The 16,236-nt window shown below is 43.4% G+C and overlaps 1 protein-coding gene across 9 annotated transcripts in view; it reads left to right on the top strand.

Annotated features, from left to right (window-relative positions):
- PRKAG2 (protein kinase AMP-activated non-catalytic subunit gamma 2) overlaps positions 1-16,236 on the top strand; it is a 300,390-nt gene that overhangs the window by 271,679 nt on the left and 12,475 nt on the right. For 7 of the 9 annotated variants that reach the window (XM_070788445.1, XM_019959356.2, XM_019959355.2 and 4 more), the window contains 5 exons: positions 3,015-3,096; positions 4,125-4,183; positions 12,040-12,085; positions 13,760-13,814; positions 15,127-15,253. In XM_070788445.1, coding sequence (XP_070644546.1) covers positions 3,015-3,096; positions 4,125-4,183; positions 12,040-12,085; positions 13,760-13,814; positions 15,127-15,253 — 369 coding nt within the window. The remainder of the gene's footprint in view (positions 1-3,014; positions 3,097-4,124; positions 4,184-12,039; positions 12,086-13,759; positions 13,815-15,126; positions 15,254-16,236) is intronic. The other 2 variants (XM_070788448.1, XM_070788446.1) reach the window with 1 other exon arrangement.

The following is a 16,236-nucleotide window of genomic DNA, read 5'->3' as shown; positions in this document are numbered from 1 at the left end:
GGGAATGTTTTGTGATCCTTGATACAAGCTGTGGTTCGAAAACCGTCTTCCCAGTTTGTAGATGCCGTTCAGTTCCCGCCTGACCCTCATGCCCTTGGATTGGCTCTTCTCTTCTCCTCTCCCCAGTTCCTTGCCCGTTTGTCCAGCAGGTTGATGGAGCCCCCGCTGTACTGAGGACAGTGCCAGGCTTGGCCAGGACAAGTGTGGGAAACAGCCAACGAGAGTCCCCCTCAGCTCCAGCCATCCTTCGGCTCCTGTTCTGATGAGCCAGGCACCTCCATCAGTCACTCTTGTTCCGTAAATAAAGGCAGAAACCAGTGCCAACCCATTACTCTTCCTCTGACATGAAGCTTTCTGTTCCTGTAATCCTCCCATTTGTTTTTGCTGTTATGTTAACAAGGGGTTTGGGAATATAGTGGATGAAAAAAGAGCCTTTTTCTTTCTTGGTTATAAACATAACTATAACACAGAATTAAAAAATTTTTTAAGATATACATTTTCACTGCTTCAACTCCTTAGTATAGAAGTTACATTTTTTTTGCTTCTCTTTGATCTTTTCTGTTTAAATACATGTTTTATGTAATTATAATGCATAATTTTATAGTCTGCATTTTCACTGCCATAAACCTTTTTTTTTTTCCCCCCACTTTAACACAGTCTTCACAATTATACTGTTTGGTACTTTTTTTTCTCATTGGTATGCCAGTATTTAACAAGTTTGCGGGAGGCAGATCTTTTTTCAGTTTTCTGTAGTAGAAATAATGCCACACTGAACATCGTCAGTTCAAAAATCCTACTCCTGAAATTTTTGTGTAACTAATTCGACAGAGAAAAAACCGGTACACAAACAGTATTTTTGTGATTCTTGATACAAGCCGTGGGTCAGAAACTATTCTCACAATTCGTGATGCCACCGGGGGTTTTACAGCCACACCTGTATTAGGTGTTGTAACTTAAAAATATTGGCCTATTTAGCTGCTATAAATGATAGTTTTAATTTGCTTGAACTTTCATTTCTTTGATAATCAGTAAAATTGAGCCATTTTCCAGATGCCCTTTGCTCTCTAGAGGTCATTGTCATCACTGAGCTTAGTAAGTCATCACCTCCACCACCTTCTTTCCCTGCCATGGTATCTGGGAGGGTGTTTGTCCTGAGGGCTCAGAGAGATTCTGCATGTGAACTACTCTGAACAAGACGCAACCTACAACGGGCATACGGTGGTAGGTCTCCATCTCAAAAATATATAAAAATATGTGTATATTATGTCTTCATGCCTTCTCTTTCTCACCCTCAGGGGAATGAAGGGGGTGTGCTTGATGTTTTGTTATTAAACATATGAAAAACAGATTTTCATTTCAAGTACTTTGATACAACTTTAGTGTTTTCAAATGAATTAATAACCACCTATAAAAGGGATTAAACTCTGAAGTTTAATTCTTTTATGTGGTGTTAATTATATGAAGTCTGTATGTAGTCGAGAAACTTTTGATACAAGAAAAAAATTTTTGAGGTTAATTGCATTGTTTGTTTCAAAAAATAATCTCTAATCCCTGTATACCTTGCAATATAATACAGAAGCATATTGCTTATATTAATACATTCAGTTATTTTTAACTTATCAAATTACAAAACTCAATGTTGAAGATAACTGGTAAGATTAGGTTGAATATTTTAATAGGTTGGTGCAAACATAATTAGCATTTTCAGTCCGTGAATTTTAAATCATTATAACTAGGCTCAAACACATCTTTGTTAATCAAAATAGGAACCATTACAATCGACACATTTTTGCCAGTGAGAAGTTTATTCATGTAGCATAACAACCCGTGCTTTGGGATTTGACAAACTCCAGGAAAGCATTTTCTGCCTCCTGCTGATTGAAGAATCGTTTTCCCTGCAAAAAGTTGTCGAGACGCTTGAAGAAGTAGTAATCAGTGGGCGAGAGGTCAGGTGAACATGTGGTTTGAGGCAAAACTTCGTAGCCCAATTCCTTCAACTTTTGAGGTGTTGGTTGTGCGACATCAGTCGGGCTTCGTCGTGGAGAAGAATTGGGCCCTTTCTGTTGACCGGTGCAGGCCGCAGGCCTTCTAGCTTTCAGTGCCTCGCATCGATTTGCTGAGCGTGCTTCTCAGATGTAATGGTTTCTCCGGGATTCGGAAAGCTTAGTGGACCAGACGGGCAGCAGACCACCAGACAGTGACCATGACCTTTTTGGTGCAAGTTTGGCTTTGAGAAGTGCTTTGGAGCTGCTTCTCAGTTTAGTCACTGAGCTGGTCACTGCCGGTTGTCACATGCAGTCCACTTTTCGTCGCACATCACAATCCAATCGAGAAATGGTTCATGGTTGTTGCGTAGAACAGGAGAAGATGACACTTCAGAACGACGGTTTTTTTGATTTTTGGTTAGCACATGAGGCACCCACTTATGGAGCTTTTTCACCTTTCCAGTTTGTGTCAAATGCTGAATGACCACAGAATGGTCGCGTTGAGTTCTTTGGTGACTTCTCGCGTAGTTGAAAGAGGATCAGCTTTGATGATTGCTCTGATTGGTCCTTGTCACCTTCCGACGGGCTGCCACTGCGCTCCTCATCTTCCAGGCTCTCGTCTCCTTTGCAGAACTTCTTGAACCACCACTGCACTGTGTGTTCATTAGCAGTGCCTGGGCCAGATGTCATGTTTATGTCGTGAGTTGTCTCTGCTGCTTTACAACCTATTTTGAACTCGAATATTCAAGAAATTGCTCGAACTGGCTTTTTGTCTAACATCATTTCCGTAGTCTAAAATAAACATAAAAATACACAGCAAGTAATTAGTCATTAGCAAAAAAACATAAAGCGAGAAAGGCGCATTAAAATGGTGTATAACATAACCACCTTTAAGAATGGATTCCAATATCAAACGGCAGCTGTCAACAATGCAAAACCACAGTTACTTTTGCACCAACCTAATAGTTGGAGGTACTTTTCCCCCTGTACATGTATGACTAAAACTGTATGTTGTTTCTCTTGTCTTAGGTTAAAAAGGCCTTCTTTGCCTTAGTCGCCAATGGTGTTCGAGCAGCACCTCTGTGGGAGAGTAAAAAACAAAGTTTTGTAGGTAAGCAGTGCGGGCCTGGGGAGAAATCTGAACACCTGAGGTGTTGGAATCCAGCCTCGTAAAAACATGACCAAGTTAAAAAACACCGTTACTTTTTACATCCTGTGAGGTGGGGCTGCTAGTAAATTCAAAACCAGGTGCTGGTTTCTTTTCATCCAGCACCTTTTTGGCTCCAAAGCTTCCTCTGGGCCTTTCCGGGTCCCGAGAGCCCCAGGAGCCCCAGGAGCCCCGGCCTGAGGCCTGCCGTCTGCTGGTTGGCAACTCTGCTAGGTTCCCGCTGCAGGGCACCCCCATTTCCTCCTGGGTGAACATCTTTCTGACACGGCAGATGAAATGATGGAAACATGGTTGATACCTTTGCTAAATCATTGTTACACTATTAAAAATACTGCTGACTCGCAGTATCTAGACTCCATAATATGTCACCTCAGGAATCTCGGTGGACTGTGGGTGTGGCCCCGTCTCAGCAGGCACTGCATCATCTTGAAATGACTCCCTGTGTCCGCCTCCCCTCGGGCTGCAGCTTCATCAGGGAAGGGGTCCTTGTCTTCACGCTGTAGTCCTGGTGTCTGGCACACTGTGGGCCCGTCATAAATTGTGCCTGAGGAAGCCATTGTTTTTAGAAGGATTCTCAGAAAACCATCCACATACTACCAAAAGTGTCCTGTCTCTAGAGCTTATGGTATACTTGATCTTGAAGTATCCGAAATTATTTGCGTGCAGATGCAAGTCTTTCATGATGTTTTTGTAACATTCAGAAAGTTTTCTCTCAGTGAATTGCCAAATACTGTGATTAATTCTATTAAATACTATTAGGCTTTAACGTCAGTTAAATTTGTGTATCTTAGTTTGGGGTAGATAATTAACAGGTTAATAGTTTTAAATGATATATTAAGCTGTGCTGGTAATCGTCATAGTATAACCTAGAAGGTTTTCTAGTAAATAAACATTTCAGGTTGGCTTATCACCTGAAATTTTCCTTGAATGTTTTCATAGTTTTATATTTAATATGTAATTGTTTCTTCCAGGAATGCTAACAATTACAGATTTCATTAATATACTACATAGATACTATAAATCACCCATGGTAAGTGCCAGAAATCCTTACGTCACGTAAGTGGAACCATGTATGTCTATGCATGTGTATATAGAACTGTTCGTGTGTGTGTGTTTTAAGATTTTGTGTGTTTTTTTGGTACTGGGCTAGCAGTGCTGGTGGTTGATCTTTCCAAACACACACACACACACACACACACACACACACACGGCTTCCCAGATAGCTCAGTTGGTAAAGAATCCGCCTGCAATGCAGGAGACCCCAATTCCAGTCCTGGCTTAGGAAGATCTGCTGGAGAAGGGAAAGGCTACCCACTTCAGTATTCTTGGGTTTCCTTTGTGGCTCAGCTGGTAAAGAATTCCGCCTGCAATGCGGGAGACCTGGGTTTGATCCCTGGGTTGGGAAGATCCCCTGGAGAAGGGAAAGGCTACCCACTCCAGTATTCTGGCCTGGAGAATTCCAGGGAGTGTACAGTCCTTGGGGTTGCAGAGTCGGACACAACTGAGCAACTTTTATATATATATATATATATATATATATACACACACACACACACATATTTATGTGCAGGAAACTTCAGTGTAAATTAGTCTGATATTTGAAGCTTGAGGAAAGTAGTCTTAGGAAACATTTTTAAAAAATAGCCTTTTTGTTCAGCTTTCAGAAATCCTCGGGTTAGTGGGATTCTGTGTACTTACTTATTGCCTGTGTGCTAAGTCACTTCAGTCGAGTCTGACTCTTTGCAGTCCTATGGAGTGTAGCCCACCAGGCTCCTCTGTCCATGGAATTCTCCAGACAAGAATACTGGAGTGGGTTGCCATGCCCTCTTCTGGGGGATCTTCCTGACCCTGGGATCAGGGAACCCTGGCCGGTTCTTTACGTCTGAGCCACCAGGGAAGCCCCCACTTATTGCCTAGCTAGGCTGTTGTTTGTTTAGTTGCTCAGTAGTGTCCAAATCTCTTGTCACCCCATGGACTGTAGCCCGCCAGGCTCCTCTGTTCACAGCATTTTCCAGGCAAGGATACTGGAGTAGGTTGCCATTTCCTTTTCCATCCCCAACCCAGGGACTGAACCCTGAGTCTCCTGCATTGGCAGGCGGATTCTTTCCCACTGAGTCACCAGGGAAGCCCCTACTGTAAATTTCACTAAATTTGTGTTCTTAATGGCATTATGGGCATGCTATAGCATTGAGATCTGCCTGGACGCATAAATGAAGGAGGCCACTCGTACGTCTTTGGACTGGATGGCTGTGCCCAGTGAAGCCTCGCAGTAGATGAGCTGACACAGGGTTCACCTTCCGGGCCTATGGATGTTCATGCAGTTTCTTGCAGTTACCCCCGAAATGCTATAACAAGGACTATACAGACACTGTGGTTTTAACGAAGTAAAAATTAAAGTTGGAGAAGTTCATTTTTGACATCTTTCTACTGGCTAATGTTAGTGACAGAACTCCCTGGTCCAGTCCCGCTGTTTTATAACAGCATAGTTGGAAAGCCACATGTGGCCTTAATCTAACTCTGTGATTTTCATGATTCTTCAGCGTGTTTGGGTTTTGTTCTTCTTGCTTTTGCTGGCTGAGCCCTCCAGTGCGGCGCTGCCATCGTGAAGGCAGGCCTTTCTGCCTTTCTGCCCTCCTGGAGGGGAAGTGCTCAGCACCGCACTGTGGCTTTGGTGTCCGCTGCAGTGCTTTCACAGATGCCCTTTATCACGTGGAGGATGTTGCTCCGTTTTCAGGTTTGCCAAAAGTGTTTCTCAAGAATGCATGTGGAATGGCGTCAGATGCGTTCTGCAGCTGTTTTGTGATTCTCATGTTCTTTTTCTCCATTCTCTTAGACACCATTTCTTCAAGTACTTTTCTGTCCACTCCTCCACTTTCTAGGATGCTAGTTACTCAACTGACTCTCTCTTGTTTTGTAGCATTTTCCCCAGTATTTCCTCTCTCGGCTTCATGTCAGATGTATTTTATTTCTGTGTCTTCATTTCCACAGTTCCTTTCCTCCACAATATCTTACCTACTTTTTTTTTTTTTTTCCTTTCAGATAGTATGCTTTCTGTCCTAGGAATTCCATTTGGATCTTTTTTATATTTTCCATTTCTCTCCCTGTAATGTTTATATTTTCCTTTAAATCCTTGAACATATTATGTCAGTTGTTACATATCTGATATATATGTATCAGAATCTATTTCCATCATCTCTATTCTGGGTCTGATTCTGGTGACAGGTTTTTCTCCTATCATGGGTCGCATTTCTGCTTCTTACAAATTAATAATTCCTAATGAATGCTGAATATTATGTATCATATATTATAATATTGTGAATATTATAATTATAACATCATGTGGTTGAATATCTGTTTTGTCTTCCTTTAAAGAGTATTGGACTTTGGGCAGGCATTTAAATTACTTGAAGATCCTTCATTAAAAGCAATTTTGTTGAGATATAATTTGTGTCTCTTATATTTCGCCCATTTGGAGTGTGCAGTCCAGTGGTTTTTTAGTATATCACAGGGCTGTGCAGTCATCACTACAGTCAATTGTAGAACATTCTCATTACCCTAAAAAGAAACCTCATACCTCTTAGCTGTGACATGCCACCAGTCCACCTTTAGCTCCAAACCTAAGCAGCCGCTCAGCTGCTTTGTAGATTACCTGTCCTGGACACCTCATATGTGGGGACGCACACACTATGTGGTCCTTTGTGACTGGCTTCTTTCACATGATGTAGTGTTTTCAAGACTCCTCCATGTTGTAGCATATGTCAGTACTGCATTTCGTTTTGTTGCCAAATAATATTCCATTTTATGGCTCTATCACATTTTACTTATCCGTTCATCGGTTGATAGACTTTAAATGGTTTCCACTTTTCAGCTATTATGAATACCACTGCTATGAACAGTCACATACAGGTTTTTATGTGGATATCTGTTTTCATTTCCCTTGGGTATAGATCTCAGTTCAGTTCAGTTCAGTCGCTCAGTCATGTCCGATTCTTTGCAGCCCTATGGACTCCAGCACGCCATGCTTCCCTGTCCATCACCAACCCCCAGAGCTTGCTCAAACTCATGTCCATCAAGTCGGTGATGTCACTTAACTGTCTTATTCTCTGTTATCCCTTCTCCTCCTGCCTTCACTTTCTCAGCATCAGGGTCTTTTTCAATGAGTCAGTTCTTCGCATCAGGTGGCCAAAGTATTGGAGTTTCAGCTTCAACATCAGTCCTTCCAATGAACACTCAGGACTGATCTCCTTTAGGATGGACTGGTTGGATCTCCTTGCAGTCCACGGGACTCTCAAGAGTCTTCTCCAACACCACAGTTCAAAAGCATCAATTCTTCGGCTCTCAGCTTTCTTCACAGTCCAACTCTCACATCCATACACGACCACTGGAAAAACCATAGCTTTGACTAGACAGACCTTTGTTGGCAAAGTAACATCTCTGCTTTTTAATATACTGTCTAGGTTGGTCATAACTTTTCTTCCAAGGAGCAAGTGTCTTGTAATTGCATGGCTACAGTCACCATCTTCAGTGATGTTGGAGCCCAAAAAAGGGTATAGACCTAGGAGCAGAATTTCTGGGTCCCACTGTAACCTGTGTTCAGCTGTTTTCCACAGTGGCTGCAGCATCGCACCTTCCCACCAGCAGTGTGTAGTGTGCCAGTTTCTCCACACCCTCGCTGACACCCGTGACTGTCTCTCTCTTGAATGACAGCCATTCTAGTGTGTGTGAGTTGATACCCAGTTGTTATTTTGAGTTGCATCTCCCTGATGGCTAATCACGTTGAGTATCTTTTGGCATGCTTCTTTTAAGGATTGCTTTTAAGCTTTGTCAGAGTGTTAATCATTACTCTGGCTGGTTTAGCTCTACGTATACTTCAGGGATCTCCATGGATTTCCCTGGTTCTTTGGCAAGGACTTTCCACTCTGTGGTCGGAAGGCAAATGTCCTTCAGGGTACGTCTTCCTGGGCTCACATAGCATCATGCCATGCATGCCTGCTTGGCGTTCAGTCAGAAACTCAAGGACCTCTGTGCAGTCTTCTCTGTTTCTGGATCCCCACCCCTGCGTTGTCTAGTGCTGTGTCCTGCAAGTCCCACTCGGCTCGTTCTGTCTAGACTTTGGTTTCTGTCTCCTCAGCTCAGTGTGACATCATGCTCTGCTGGGGGTCAGCTGCCCGAGTCAAGGTCTCGATGCCTCTAAAGCAGGACATGGCGGTCACAGAGCTGTTTGCCTCCCTTCTCTCGGGGACGACCGACCTGCCCTGCCTGTTGTCTCATGTCTGGCAGCAGCACCACGTATTTTTTTCCCATTTCTGGTCGTTTGTACCAGGAGACTAAGTGTGGCCTCATCTGTTGCGTCGGGGCCAGTAGAGCTCTGTGACTGTTTCAGGCATACCTTTTTGCACAGTTTTTGTTGTCGTGGTTGCAATTTTAACTTACCACAGTCCATTTAGAGTTTATATTGGTGTTATGTAGAAGGTATACTTCCATTAATCTGCCCCTCACATTTTTATTTTAAACAAAATGAATAAAAGGGAAAAAAATCATTTTTTTATATTTACCCACATAGGTACCACTTTCTATTCTTTTCTGTGGATCTGAGTCACCATCTGTTTTTACTGCATTTGAAGAACACCCACCAGCATGTGTGTGGTCCACATCGGTGACAAATTATCTCAGTTTTTTTGTCCAACAGTGTCATTATTTCATCTTTTTATTTTTTTAATCTTGATTTTGGAAGGACAGCTTTGCTGCTTTATAGAGATTGAGTTAACTGATTTTGTTTGTTTTCTTTACCTCTTTGAGGATGTAGTTTTGTTGTCCTTTGCCCCCCAGTGCTTCTGATAAGAAGTCAGTGGAAACGGCTGTCCTTGTCTCCTCTTTGTAAGGCACCAGTTCTTCCTGACTCAAGGCTGTCTCTTTAACTTTGGATTTCGGCTGTTGACTGCAATGTGTCTTTGTATTCATCCTGTTCCGGGTATGTTCAGTTTCCATGATCTTCTAAATTGCTTTTCTACCTATTTGGGGGGCTGCTGTTTCTTCAAAAAAAAGTTTTTTTAATCTCATTCTTTCTCTCCTCTCCTTCTGGGACTTGGATTCCTTGCATGTTAGACCACTTGATCCTGTACCATAGGTCTCAGTCTTTAGCGCCAGGGATCTTCAGATGATGTCTGTTGATCCATCTTAAACTACTAATTCTACCTGGGGTGACCTCCAGTCTTACTGCTACTGCTAAATCACTTCAGTCGTGTCCGACTCTGTGCAACCCCATAGACGGCAGCCCACCAGGCTCCCCATCCCTGGGATTCTCCAGGCAAGAACACTGGAGTGGGTTGCCATTTCCTTCTCCAATACATGAAAGTGAAAAGTGAAAGTGAAGTCGCTCAATCGTGTCCAACTCTCAGCGACCCCATGGACTGCAGCCTTCCAGGCTCCTCCATCCATGGAATTTTCCAGGCGAGAGTACTGGAGTGGGTTGCCATTGCCTTCTCCGATCTTACTATCAAACCTTATTTCTTCTGGATGCTTCTTTTCAGTGAGACGGGGCCTGTGACTGTGAACAATTTTGTAGCTTCTCTGGAACATTTTCCAGGCTGATTTTTCACCAACTGGAAATGGCAATTTTAAATTATCATTTTTATGTCTGTTATAGAAAGAACTGTTCCTGATGATGAGAGCCATGGCGGCTGTTTTCCTATTAACCACTGTATTTACACAAGTGGAGGTACCAGATAGCCTTTTTTTTAAAGCCCAGTTTTGTTCTCAGGCAGGGGTCGCCGGCTTCTTCTCCGCCATCCCCAGAGCTGGCCGGGGTGTTGCTGACACTGGGCAACTGGGGTCCCGCTTGCTTCTCCTCTCCTGCCAACCTGTCCACTCAGTTCCTCCTCTCTCTTCCTCTCCTGGACTCCCCTGCTCTCCTTCCCCCGTGGCTGCTCTTCTTTGGAGATCCGAATCCTCGTCCTCCACGGGCATTCTCCTTCAGGCCCTTGGTCCTTGCCGGTTGACACTGGGGTCTTCCAGAACCCTCCTCAGGCACCCGCTGCACCATGGTGAGCTCCCTGCTGTCCCCCTGGAGCAGATGGGTCCCCATTTCAGCGCCCCCCCAGGAATTACTCAAGCGGCACTTTTCAGGTTGTGTTCTGATTCCGCCGAGGGCACAGCCTCTCAGCTGGGAGTGACTTTCCTCCCCCGGGGACGTTACATCTCTGGGCTGGGGAAAGGGTGGGCTGGTTCGACTGGTGTGGCGTGGGCAGAGGCCGAGGATGCTACCAAACACAGCGCACAGGACATCCCAAAGCGTCCGCCATGCCAGGGGCGACAAGCGCTGTCGTCGGGGTATCTGAGGTTCTTGTTAGGTCGTTTTTAGAGGTAGCGACTCTGTCTTACACATGTTTATACCTTATACACTATCCACACCTTCCCATCGTGCTGGGGCCAAGTGCCCCCACTTCATAATAGACCCCCGTGTTAGCCGAGCATGTCCACGCTGATGACTGCAGCTAGAGCCCCTAGGGGTTGTGCAGGCAGACAGCAGGGAGGCCCCTCCTCTTCTGGGCTCAGGCTCCACCTCAGAACCGCCTGAGATAGACCAGGATGTTCTGCTTTCAACTGTGAAAGTCAGAGGCTCATCCTCCTCGTTTAGGAAGCTGATTCCTTCCTCATCCTCCTCTGTGTCCTGGATGCTATCAACCTAGCATCAACATCGGGAGGTCAGGGGGGCTTCTTATTCATCCATCTGTCTCTATCTCCCCTCCTTCATTCTTCTCTAAACCTTTTTATTCTTCTCCCAGTGGCCCCCTCTGTCCCCACAGTCACCATTTCGAGATCTGACCTCCCCAACGCTTGGTCTTGTTGCATCTGACTCAGTGCTTCCCTGGCCTCTTGCCCCTGACACGGAGCCCACCCCGGGTTGTCAGTCCCCTAGCCGTCCGTCTCCTTTCTGTGTTTCAGGAACGTGAAGAAGTCCTTTCTTCTCCGGGCCTTTCCATGGGTTTGTCTTTTGGGTTAATGTGAAGTCCACCCGCAGGCAGAGCCTGGCTGAAATCTGCCTCTTGAAGGTCTCCGGGTCTGACCTCTGACCTCTGCTCATCCTTGCATTCCCACGATAAGCCTTGTAGAGTCTGCTTCCCCCGCCCGTCAGTGGCGGCTCTGCACAGGACTGTCAGTGTTGCCAGGCAGGGCTGGGAGCTCAGAAAGAGGCCAGGCGTTCCTGCGGCAGGGCTCCAGGAGCCCCGAGGGGTAGCAAGCGCTGCAGCAGGCTGGGAGGCCCTGTGCCCCAGGCTCCCTCACATAGACCTCACAGAAGCTAGTGTGGATGGCCTTCCACCCCCTTGTTTAGGGAGGGACGCAGATTCAGAAACCTTAAGTACTTTGACCAAAAGCAGCAGCCAAGATGCGGTGATGCGCGTGCTGACTCCAGGTGACTGGCTGCTATCAAACCCTCTCTACCTTTGTGAAGATGCCCGCCTGGTCCAGGCATAACCTGATCCAGCAACTTAATTAGTGCAGTTTAACCAACTGCCCTTTTTAAACTAGAGAGGCTAAAAATCTTGTATTTCCTAAGAAGGAGTGTGTGTTTATATATGTTTTAAATTTGTAGTTAGCATAAGTTGTATACTAACTATATTGTAAAGTTTTTAATTTTAAAGTGTATCACAAATTTTCAAATTAATATTATCGTGTTGGTTTTTGTTTTAACTTTATACATTTGTCTTCAAAGAAATGCAGAGCACGCTTTATGTCTCTCATTTATATTTCTACATTTCTGAACTACCTCGCTTGTTTCCATCTGTTGAATTATGGGACTCAACAGTAGTTATGAAATAGTAGTTTCTTTTTTTCCTTGTCTTGTATATGTTAACATTTGCAAATAAAATTTTTCCTTATTTCTAGGTACAGATTTATGAATTAGAGGAACATAAGATTGAAACATGGAGGGGTAAGCAATATTGAGTGTTAAAAAAATCTTTTTAATAACAGGAAAAAATGTTCTACTCATACATAAAATGTTTTAATCTCACAGGTCCTCTTCTCTCCACTTTATAATCTACTATGTTGATTAAAACATTCTTTTCTATCTTAATTTTGATACTACTGTATGCCATATTGCTGTAAGTGTTACCCATTCTGTTCGGTACACATGTACAGAGAACCTGCAGCAAGTCTTTATATGAGGCTGGGATGTAGATGAATAAGGAGCAGTGCCCAATTCTCTGCCCTTCAGTGGGGCCACCATTCACCACTGAGTATTACCTCCCAAATCTTTGTCTTTGGATAGAAAACGCACAAAAGGAATGCCTGAAATTAACTGAAGCAAGGATCTGTTCCTACTTAAATTCGACCATTATTTCTTTGCAAATTATGTAGAAACATAGAACAAATGAACCTTAAACTAGATGATTTGATGATTTGAATTAAATCACAAGAAAATAAGATTGCTTTCTTTTGCAACGTTGGATCTCACCCTCTTTGGGTATAATCACAATACCCTTTTCTGAAATGGAGCCATTTTTAAAATTGTAATTTCAGGGCTGTGAAATTGTGTCTTTAATGAGACCTGTCTTGCTGGGTTTGGTACGGCGAGGGCAAAGGAGCAGTCAGCAGGAGTAGCATAGCTAGGGCTGGGGTGGGCATCATTAAGGAGGGATCCTTTGTGGGTATTCAGGGAGGTGTATGGACAGAAACTGAGGGACCCGCTGAAGGTAGTTTTTTAATTTAAATCTGAAATTTAGCTTTGTACTTCCCATTATCTGCTTGGCTTGAAAAGCAACCTTTAGACTGGCTGCAAAATCTGAACACCCGTTAGAATTCTCTAAAGGGCTGGGCCTCTTTTAATCCTGTACGGAAATTTCATTGAGTGATATATTTATTTGATTTATGGTGGCTTTATCACGCCAAACCAAAGTAAGTCAACATGGAATCCACATATCAGCCTATTATGCAGTGAGTATATATTTTAATACCAAGACAGATACTTCTTAATAAAGTCTACTGTTTATGTTAGACCAAGGTTTAAGTATATTTACGCTTTGTATATTACATGGCATTTGATAGTAATAAGGTCAAGATTTTCTTGAATGCCTTCTCTATAGAAACCTCAGTAAAGCAAATGAACTGTAAAGTTTATCTTTACAAAGATTATTTCTACATACTAGAAAGATCCCCAGAGTAGATCTGAGCTTTGGTCTGGAAAATAAAACCTAGTAACATTTGAAGAGCAAAGTTTGTTACAGCTTTTATCTTTTAACTTATAAAAATTAGTTTTAGAGGATATCATGCTAAGCTTCATTTCTTGAGGGTGATCATAACTTGGTGATATTCCAGTGGCCTCTGCTGGTATTGCTCTTTCACTGGATTTCTTGACGTTTCTGGTTTTTACAATATCTATGGTAACATTGTTTTTAAATGCTTTTCCACAAAGGCACCATCTGAACAGTGTGGAACTTGTTTAAAATAACCAGAACTATCATTAACACAATAGTTTTCAGTAAGTTAATTCAGTTTGGGTTTTTAATCATTCTAATCATTATCTGTAAATGGAAGGCTATTTTAACTTAATAATTAAAAAAAGCAACTATGTTACTAATTACATATTTTCTTTCTATAAATACAGAGCTTTATTTACAAGAAACATTTAAGCCTTTAGTGAATATATCTCCAGATGCAAGGTAAACATGTCAAGTTTTTCTCCTTTGAAAACATTCATTCATTCAGATTCATCCGTTTTGTGACCATGGGTGACAGGTTATTTTTGTCTAGATGGAGGCCAGCCTTCAGTATTAAATTCAGTAAACTTAACAGACAATGACAGTCACCGCCACTGTGGGTCCACGGGGGTGATGGACTAGAAGGTGGTCGCACTAAGCAGCTCAAGAATCCAGATCACCTGCAACGGAAGCCAAGTGGGGAGCTGTTTAGTTCTTAGAGCTGCCGATCCCTGAGCTGTCCTCCGAGCCTCGCAGACCAGCCTTTGGAGGGTGTTGTGCCCAGGAATGTGCATTACAGCAGCTCCTCCAGGGCTTCTGATGAGCACTGAAGCGGAGCAGTCAGCCTCATCCGGCACTGGTCCAGAGGTGGTCAGAGGCAGGGCTGCCCTCGGTCGTCCTGCTGGACGTCCCATTGTTCCAGATCCAGGAGCTTCCCAAAATTAAAGACAAACATCAAACCACAGATCCAGGAAGTTGGCCACACGTGTGGAACCAACCAGGCTTCCTGGAAATGGCTCAGAGACGTCTCTACATTTGTATAAAAGCATTCTTAAAACTAGTGCTCTAGTGAGAAAAGGTTGGGCTTCCCTGGCAGCTCAGATGGTAAAGAACCTGCCTGCCGATGCAGGCGACCCAGGTTTGATCCCTGGGTTGGGAAGATCCCCTGGAGAAGGGCATGGCAACCCACTCCAGTAATCTTGCCAGGAGAATCCCCATGGACAGAGGAGCCTGGTGGGCTACGGTCCATGGGGTTGAAAAGAGTAGGACATGACTCAGCACACACACACACACAGAGTGAGAAGAGGTGGAATATTGATTTTTATTTCTAAGACCTAAAAAAGCAGCTCCACCCAGCACCCCCTCCTTGTCTGCAGTCACAGGAGAGGCCAGAGCAGGAAGCGGCCTGTGAGTGAAGTCAGGGCAGCCTCGCCAAGCCCACGTGCCCTCTGTTGCCAGAGTTGTCCATTAGCCTCCCTGGGGGTTAGCTTCTGTCCTTTCTCAAAAGCATCAACCCTGCTGTTAAAAAAAACTGCTCTCCTAGAGGTTTGTCACTTACATTTGGGTTTGAGATTTTATATTAACACCGATTGTGGAAGATCAAAAATTTGGCTGAAGTCTGCGGTCTAAAACTTTTCCAGAACACTTTAATGTCTATCAACCTCTTAATAATTGTTACTGAAAGGCATTGAAGATGCATTGAAAGCAGGGGTGGTCCACAGTTTTCTACTTCTTCTTTAAAGCCTCCTAACAACTATAATGGCTTTTCCCGCAGCCTCTTCGATGCTGTGCACTCGTTGATCAAAAATAAAATCCACAGATTGCCAGTTATTGACCCCATCAGTGGGAATGCACTTTATATACTTACCCACAAAAGAATCCTCAAGTTCCTCCAGCTTTTTGTAAGTAGTTTTTAGTGTTTCTAAAGACGTAGTTGCATCTGCTTTAACTAATTTACTTCAAGTAAATTGGCTCCCTGTTACCCTCATAGAAGAAATTTGTTAGCTTCGAGGTCTCCGTTTCTAAACTTCCGTTTCTCATCTCACTGCTATTTGAATTGCACATTCTCAAAGTTGATTCCAATTAAAAAGCAATCCCCTTTTAGCTCAAGTATCAAAATAGTAAAAATGCTTGGAATTCTCTATTTAAATAAGAATATTTTTATTGCTTGCAATGAGGGGACATAAAGCAATTTTCAGGTCAGTCTAATTAAGGAACTGCTATACAAGATAACGAGCCAGATTGCCTTATGAAGCTTTATTGGTATCATGGTTTGGAAATATATTCTAAAAGTCCTGTCCCCCGGGTTATCTTATTATTATAAGTGCAGCAGTGATAGGAAAACCCAAAGCAAATAAAATTTTGACCAAGAGAATACCATGTTGGTCCAAATGAGAGCTATATTTTCTGTAGGTTTTTTCAACTGTGTTTGAAATAAGATGGCTTCATAATCAGCAAAAATATAGAACCTCTTTGCTTTGCAGTGTTAAAAAGAGGCTCAGAGGACCAGTGTTTACAGAAGGGCTTTAATCTTTTTTTCCCCTCTAATTACATGCACTGAAGTTGAGGTTATAAGTAATTGGTCAGCTGGAACCAGTAGGCGGCCTCATTCCTGGTTCAGAAGAGATCATATTAAGAATCATTCTTTAAAAGAAGGTAAAATCTGCATGAGGTTAGCTTTGCTGTCTTCCCTCCAGCTTCAGATAAGGAAGTAGTGTAGCATCTGGTGTGACATGCAAGAGCTCAGCTGCTGCTCCTGGGACCTGCTCCCTACAAACCCCTTGTCAGACAGCAGCACAGAAAGTTTATTTAAGACTGGGAGAAACACCTTGTCCATCAGACCAGCCCTGTGTTCTAGTAAGTTTGTGTAAATGCAACCCTCTTG

The sequence above is a fragment of the Bos indicus genome, chromosome 4 (assembly GCF_029378745.1).
Source record: "Bos indicus isolate NIAB-ARS_2022 breed Sahiwal x Tharparkar chromosome 4, NIAB-ARS_B.indTharparkar_mat_pri_1.0, whole genome shotgun sequence".
In the NCBI taxonomy this organism is placed as follows: Eukaryota; Metazoa; Chordata; class Mammalia; order Artiodactyla; family Bovidae; genus Bos; species Bos indicus.
Note: the sequence above shows the minus strand (reverse complement) of the source record. Positions and strands in the feature narration are given on the sequence as shown.